Source organism: Nematolebias whitei, chromosome 20 (genome assembly GCF_014905685.2).
Source record: "Nematolebias whitei isolate Nwh7 chromosome 20, NemWhi1, whole genome shotgun sequence".
Classification (NCBI taxonomy): domain Eukaryota; kingdom Metazoa; phylum Chordata; class Actinopteri; order Cyprinodontiformes; family Rivulidae; genus Nematolebias; species Nematolebias whitei.
The window spans coordinates 4,949,686-4,957,654 of NC_056517.1; the positions used below are offsets into that span (position 1 = coordinate 4,949,686).

General features: G+C 42.4%; 1 protein-coding gene across 1 annotated transcript; it reads right to left on the reverse strand.

Annotated features, from left to right (window-relative positions):
- Positions 1-812: 812 nt before the first annotated feature.
- LOC119426808 (disco-interacting protein 2 homolog C) lies at positions 813-7,930 on the reverse strand. Its single transcript, XM_037694389.1, has 7 exons — positions 7,823-7,930; positions 5,745-5,806; positions 5,614-5,671; positions 3,639-3,713; positions 3,270-3,444; positions 3,068-3,191; positions 813-1,086 (listed from the first exon to the last, which is right to left on the reverse strand). Exons 1-7 carry the CDS (start codon positions 7,928-7,930, stop codon positions 834-836), a joined length of 855 nt encoding a protein of 284 aa, XP_037550317.1. The 3' UTR covers positions 813-833.
- Between the last annotated feature and the right edge of the window lie 39 nt (positions 7,931-7,969).

Consider the following 7,969-nt stretch of genomic DNA (forward strand, 5'->3'; position numbering starts at 1 on the left):
GGGGTGCTTTGGGTGCTTTAGGACTGAGCTTCACAAGTTAACTCAGTAAATGATTATAAGTATTATCATTTGTGTGTTATAATCTGCTCTGTCTTCCACAGAGGACCTGTCTTTGTTCTGAAGAACAGCCAAACTCACTCACACAACGTGTTCTGAATCAGAAGAAGCAGGAACTGAGCAGCTGCTCTGCACTGCGGCTGCATGTTCTCCTGTTTGTAAAGTACACGAGCTATTCTGTGATCGTCTCAGGATTAAATCTGCATCTCAAAGCACGTGACGTCCCTGTCGCTCAGAAACAAAGACGGGTGAACACACACACTCTGGGGGTGCAGGAGAGAGCTGCATAAAGGGGCGACTACACCTCGACGTGTTCTAGCTTCCTCTCCATATAGATTATTATGTCTATGTACAGTATTTATATTTTTACAATAATCTGGACGCCCCTAAGATCTGAACTGAAATAAAAATCACAGATTGGGGATTTCTCCACTCAGCCAGCAGAACGTGTCGACGGGGTCAGATTTGAGCTCTCTTGGTTCTCGGAGATGGCGCGACGAGCTGCCGCCCCGAACACAGCGTCCCTCCGAGGCTCACTAACGGTCACGGGGTCGAGCGGTGGGAGGGGTTAAAACAAGCCGCAACGCCACCGAGCGATCGGTGCGTTTCAGAGCGGGATCGATCGACCGTCACGACGTGAAAGAAAACAAACTGCAGAGCGCACCGCACGTTCAGAAATACAGTACATGTTGATTTTCAGGAGGAAACCAAGGATGACAGCAAGATGCACAGCATACACACACGGTCTCTCTGTCACACACACACACACTCTCAGGCTACATGTTGTAGGCCACATAGATGGGGTCTAGCTGGTCTTGTAAGAAGCCGTCGCGCAGGTGCATTCGCTGCTTCTCGCCACGCGAGTTGATGGGGATGACGCCAATGTCCGTCACCACGACGACGCCCACAATCAGGTAGTGCTCCTCCAGCACTGCCTTGGTCACCATGGGAACCAGGTCCAGGGCTTCCTGCTCAGAGCCCTCCAGCTCCACCACCACCACCAGCAGGTTGGTCCAGGTGAACACCGCACTGACACGAACGCAAAGAAAACACATTTTATTCAACAAACTCAGTGTAAAGACGCTTTTACGTGAAACATATTTAGAAATAAAGCAGAATGTTTTTATTTTAACTTTCTAAACAGCTGAGTAAACAAAGGTGCATCATAAAACAAATTTTATACAGTTGTTGCAGGAACTGCCTCAATTATATGAGATAAGGAGCTCAATAAGAAGTGTGTATTGTGTGAGGGGGAGAAGGTGTGCTGACAGCGACCCTCCGGGCAGAAGGGGGCGCTACATGCTGTAAACTGAATGTTGTGGAGTGAATGAGTGACGGTGTGTGTGGCGGTTAGTAAGATGACCAGAGCAGCACTAGTTTTCATAAGTGCGGCCTGTAATTCATGAACAGAAACGTTAAATAAACACCCATCTCTTCAGCACCTCAGAGCCTCATCTAGATTTCCTTTAATTCGACACATTTAAAACACGTTTCTCACCAAGTTTGTGTAAATTCAGCTGTGAGTTTTAAAGACATTTTAACTTTAATGCACCTTAAGACACAGCGTCTCTTACACCTGCAGCGTCTCACAGCGTCACCGTTACTGCTAAGCTAACATGCTACACACGTAGCGCTCCTCTCAAGCATTCTCCTAACATGAATATATGTTTATGATCAAACCCCCGGTCAAAAACTGCCCGCACTAAGCTGCTAAACTGGCAAGCAAGTAACACAGAGGTGTCTCCATCTCCTCCACCTGTGAGCATTTTCTGCCGAGACAGGAGGAGACGCACAGAAACAGTACAGATTGGAGGAGGTAACCAGGAAAACCTGGAGTGGAGTTTTAGTGGCTTGAGTATTCTCCTATTAATCAAGTGGAATGGATTCATACACAAAGAAAGAGAAACTGCGCCGCTGAACTAATGTTTCATAGTAAAAGTGGGGGGTCCAAATTAACGTTTTTTTTAATGTGGAGAGGACACGTCCCTTTCACATATAATGGTTGCGACACCTATGTATGGTATAGTATAGTATGGTATATAGTATGGTATGGTGTGGTGTGATATGGTATTGTATTTTATGGCATGGTATTTTATTGTATGGTATGGTATAGTATGGTATTTTATGGTATGTATGGTATGGTATTTTATGGTGTGGTATGGTATAGTATAGTACTGTATATAGTATGGTGTGGTGTGATATGCTATGATATGGTACGATATGGTATATAGTATGTTATTTTATGGTATGGTATAGTATGGTGTGGTGTAGTATGATATGGTATGCCAAGGTGTGGTATGGTATGTTATTTTACGGTATGGTATGGTATAGTATAGTATGGTAAATAGTATGGTATGGTGTGATATGGTATAGTATAGTATAGTATAGTATAGTATAGTATGGTATGGTATGGTATGGTATGGTATGGTATGCCATAGTATGGTATGGTATTTTATGGTATGGTATGTTATTTTATGGTATGGTATAGTATAGTATGGTATGGTATGGTATGGTATGCCATAGTATGGTATGGTATTTTATGGTATGGTATGTTATTTTATGGTATGGTATAGTATAGTATGGTATGGTATAGTATGTGGTGGTCCCACCCTGGCCTTCACCCACCAATATTATCCAAACAACCACCTGTGTGTGCTGATGTTACGCTAACTGCAAAGAGATGTACAAAAAACAAGAGGGACTGATGACCATCATGGCAGAATAAAACAACCTGTTTAGGACTTTAGGTGCTTTTTAAAGGACTTCAGATTATTCATTTATTAATTTAAGCTGGCCTAATTCACACGTTTTACTCTCCCACATGCAGAGAGGCTGTGAATGACAATAATTACTGAACCAAACCCTGAAAGTAGGAAAAGTATATTTCATCTGAATATGACAGTTTTTTAAACCATTTATTCCAGTTATTATATTTACACACTAAATGTAGACTGTGTTGTTTATATTTGTGTTGACAACATGATGTCGACTGTAGCGACTGTAGACGCACCACTCCATGATGCTCTTGTGTGCACGGATGACGGAGGTCTCAATGTCGATGGGGTGGTACCTCATGCCCCGCAGCTCCATGGCCTCCTCCAGCGCTCCGACCACAAACAGAGCGTCATGTCTCTCTGTTCAGGCACAGAAACATGGTTCAGTCCTGCTGTCAGTAAAATATATTAGGATGTAGAGAGAAAAAGACAAATCACCTCCGTTGGCGTCAGTGAGCTCAGTGCGGCGCAGGAAGCCCAGGTAACCCGTCCGGGCCCAAACCGTCTGCGTGTCTCCAAAACTAAGTCTGGAGTTGAAGTGGTCCGACTGAAGGAGCTCCTCACCGTATCCGCTGTAGTATCCGCTGCCGTTATGAGCACTGTGGACCCAGATCTGCACGAGCCAACCAAAACACGAGGATAAATATATTAAGATTTAAACTCTGTGCAGCTATAAATTCATATTAGACGTGAAGGAAACGGACAAAAACAAACCAAAGAACAGCTCAGAGGGAAAAGAAAAGGAAGATAAATAAAACTGAGATAAAAGACGAATGAGACAAAAAGAGGAAGCTTCAGTCTGTGGACCTCTCCAAGGTGTGAGTCTCCCAGCGGTCCTTTGGTCTCCGGGTTGGCGATGATGATACGAACTCCTGGCAGAATCTGAAAATCAAACGCTGCAGTCTGAGTCTCTTACGGCCAAACACTTTTCAAAATAATGCGACATCAATAAAACACACAGCCAGACTGTTTGGTTTTAACTTGATGAAAACAAACACTGAAACCTCCACATTTGACTTCACGTTGCAGTGAGCCTAAAATTAAAAGAGCATGGTAAAATAATAAAAAACATGACTTCCTCCTGACTTAAGCAAATATCAAAGAATGGTTTGTTGCTACAGAAGATAAAGCAGTCCCTCGTTTATCGCAGGGGATCCGTACCCTGAAGCCCCGCGATAAGTGAAAAACCACAAAGTAGGAATAGTAGTATAAGTAGTAAGTAGTAGTTTATTTTAGTATTTATATATACGTATATATATTAAGGCATTTTAAACCATTCCAACACTTGCAATATTCTAAACAATGTTTCTAAACTCTAAAAGATCAGAGAATGTCATGTTTTCCTGTCTGCCATGGCTGCTCTTGGCCACGCCCACTTCTCCGTGGCAGAGCGGAGATCCTGACACATACAGGAGGAGGATTCTCCTGCAGTGAGTGCTGCACACAGGTGCTAAAAAAATACAAAAAATTATTTTAAATAAAAATTCTATGCCGATCGTAAAGCCCCCAGTATAATCCCGTTCATGCGTACGTACGCGTGTACTGTACGCAGAGGATTCAGACTTCAGACTCCAGCGTCCACCCCGAGCAGCTGCAGAGCAGCTTCACAGACAAGGGGCGTTTACCTTGGGGACTAATTGAGGTCACTGATTGGTCATTTGCTGACACGCCTACTGGATTGATTGACAGGTCGGGGAAAAAAAACTAGCGCTGGCAGCCTCAGTTGCAGCGGTGTTCTGTGTTTATATGTTGTTAATAAAAAGATCTAAAAATTAAAAAAACAGGGAGCGCTGGCTCTGCAGTCCACACATCAGACCAGCCCACCAGGAAATCTCCAGACCCTCCCGCAGCCACGCTGGACCTGAGTTTAATTCGCTCGTGACAAATTCCTTCACTTCTTACCATTTCAGTCATGGAGTCAACAGAGGAGGAAGAGATCGTTTGCCTTGTTTTATGTCTTCAAACTCTTTAATAAATGTAAATGTTTACATGTGTGAGCCTGGATTATCTGTGCTGACAGGTCACTGAGAGAGTCACAGGTACAGACGGGACAAACAAGGAACTCCATGTCCTTTTCCCCGGTGTGGTGTGACCAGGGCCCCACCCTACAGGTGGTCTGCTGACCGGGCCTCAGCCTGAATGAACTACATGGTTCCTTCCTGTGAGCCCACCGGCTGCAGGAGGGGCCATACGGGTCAGGTGCAAAGCAGCCAAACGCAGGGTCTGTAGCTGCTCCTTCACTCAGCACTAATTATAAAAATGGAGGGAAAATGTATCAAACTTTTCATCTTCAACCTCCAGAATACAAGCTGCTTTGTAAATCAGATGTAGAAATAACCTAACGTCATAGACTCTTTCTTCTACAAGCAGTTTGTCCTCTTTTCCTCCCCCACAGGTCTTTATAACCAGCTGTATTAATTGACGTGAGTCACTAACGGATGAGGGAACGGTCTTGAGAACCGTCTCCTGGACTTGATTTTATTCTCCCACATAGAGCTGGACTGAGACGAAGGACTCGTCGTGGACTCAGACCTGCTGCCTGTTGTGACTCACTGGATGTGGGAGGACGTGCAGCAGAAATAGTCTCACAACGTGCTGCCATTCAAGTTTACGTCTCATGCCGACATCCTGGGCTTGTCATGTCTTTATCAAAAGTCAGCTTCTGGTAAAGCAGGTTGTGTAAATAAGTTCAGGCGTTCTAGTTTGGTTTAAATGTAAAGTTACAAATGAAACGAAGCGTAGAGAAAAAGACAGAGGGCGAGATGAATGAAAAGCCTCTCACCTTTCCAGACTCCATGAGAGGCAGACTGTGAGGAGAGCCTCTCTCCACCAACCGGACCCTGACAGAGACAAACATTCATCAACAAAGACAAAGGAAGAACAGGGAGCAGGCCGACCGGCAGCTGCTCGTACCTGTCATGGCGTAACGCTCGCATGTCCACGTACACGGTGGTCGGGTCCGGTCCTGACGTTCCCTGCAGCCAATCACAGAGCAGAATCACAAACTGCTCATTTTGTTTCTGTTTCTTTGCACAACAAGTAGAAGTGCAAGGGCTAAAGGAAGAACATGCTTGATTGTGAAATAGAGCCTTTATTCTTCATTATTATTATTATTTATTGTTTGCATAATTATGATAAATACAAAACAAGAATTGTGGGATATTAAGAGAAACATTTAAACAGTACACCTGTTGAATCTGAACAACCAGTTTCTCAGACAACAAATCTACAGGATCACAGACGGGAAGAATCCGATCAGTCCGATGAAAATGTTACTGTTAATTAATTAATGTTAATGTCACGTCAAATATTTATAAAACAAGAACTTCTTCAGCTCCGACAGAGTGACTCACCAGAGTTCAACATCTAATGTGAACTCAAACGGTGTTTCTGTGGCTGTCAGGCCAAGTCAAGTTTAAATCTGCTCATTTTTCATTTGATTAAAAACATTAAAGCTCTGAGTCTGAAAGATTTACAGAATCATCTAAAACAATAAAAACACTAAACAAGACACAACGGTGTGAATGTTTGTGAAGCATTCGCTCTAACGGGATCGATTTTTGTTCTCTACGTTTTTCAGCATCTTTCTTGTTCCAACAATTTTTGTGCTGTTTCAACAAGTCATGAATGAAAACGTTCAGCTCGTTTAGGAGAAGGCTGCTATGACTTTAGCTTTTTGAAATATTTAGCCTTTTCTGACATTTTTTTTCCTCATAGAAAATTAATTGAGCTCATTTTACATCCTTAAAATCTTTAGATCTGTTTACAACCTTTTACTTTTCCTTTCACATTTTGTTCTGGTTCAGCTTATTTCAGCTTCCTTGTGTCAATTTAAACCTTTTTCAGCTACTTTCAGCTAATTTTAGCTGTTTTTTCAGCTGTTTGGTGATAATCTCAGGATCTTTCTGCTACAACAACATTTTTGTGCTTCTTTGAACTTCTTTCTGCTCCTTTCAGCTAATTTCTGCATGTTTCAGCTTTTTCTGCTATTTCAGCTACTATTTAGCTGGTTTTATGTTAATTTTAGCCTTTTCAGCTATCTCTGTTTTTGTTGCACTCATTTCAACATCTTTTAGCCAAATTCAGCAAAAATGTTCTCTCTCAACTTCCTTATGGTAATTTAAGCCTCTTTCTGATTTTTTTTAGCAATTTCTCGACTGATATTTGCTAATTTCAGCTTTTTTCAGATAATTTACACTTTTTGTTCTTATTTCTGCTTCTTTCAGCCTAATTGGACAAACATGTGTTCTTTCTGCTTTCTTCTGCTAATTTAAGCTTGTTCTCCCTGTTCAGCTAGTTTTTTTTTTTTTTAGCATATTTTAGCTAATTTAAGCAGTTTTCAGTTAAATTCAAGTTTTTCATGGAAGTTTTAGCTACTTTCAGTCTAATTAAATTATTTCTGGTAATTTCAACTTGTTATGCTCCTTTCAGCTTATTTCTGCTAGTTTCAGTTATTTCAGCTACTGTTTAGCTGTTTTTATGCTAATATTAGCTGTTTCAACTAATTCCACATTTTTTGCACTCATTTCAACTTTTGTGTTCTTTCTGCTTTCTCCAGCTGTTGTTCTACATTTTCAGCTACATTTCAGCATATTGTTCTTTTAGCTAATTTCAGCAGTTTTCTAGCAAGTTCTTCTGCAATAAGCATTCACACTGCGTATTCGCAGGAAAATCAATTTTTCTAGTTAAAGTAGCATTCCTTGGAGGAACGCTTATCGCCCACTGCCTTGAAAAATCTTAAAGGATCCTGTGATCTGTTAGAGTTCAGGTCTTGTGTTGGGATGATGCTCAGCTGTTACCAAACCAAATTTTAGCTCAGTGTTTGCAATAATGACCAAGTTTCAGCCATTTTTATGTTGGACTTTATATGGTCAGTGTGTAATAGTGCTTAAAAGATGACATTTCTTAAAATAGAACAATGGACAGAGGTTTTGGGCTTGCTGTGCACAGCCCATCTTGAAACGTGCCGTGTGTCCGAGCTACCGGAGTACCTGCAGGCAGATGGCCAGGTTGACCCTGCAGCCGAAGGCCGTGCTGACCGACCGTGGGTGGAGGCCCAGATCTTTGAAGAGCTTCGAGAAGGAGTGCGTGAGCGCCATCCTGGGCCTCTCCTCCGCGACCACCACGCAGGCCCGAAC

Excerpts from the sequence above, each read along its gene's own strand:
- LOC119426808 (XM_037694389.1), bottom strand. The coding sequence starts at position 7,930 with ATGGCGCTCACGCACTCCTTCTCGAAGCTCTTCAAAGATCTGGGCCTC. Across the intron at positions 5,672-5,744 it reads CGAGCGTTACGCCATGACAG|GGTCCGGTTGGTGGAGAGAG; the intron begins GTACGAGCAGCT and ends TGTCTCTGTCAG. Across the intron at positions 3,445-3,638 it reads GAGACTCACACCTTGGAGAG|ATCTGGGTCCACAGTGCTCA; the intron begins GTCCACAGACTG and ends TGGCTCGTGCAG.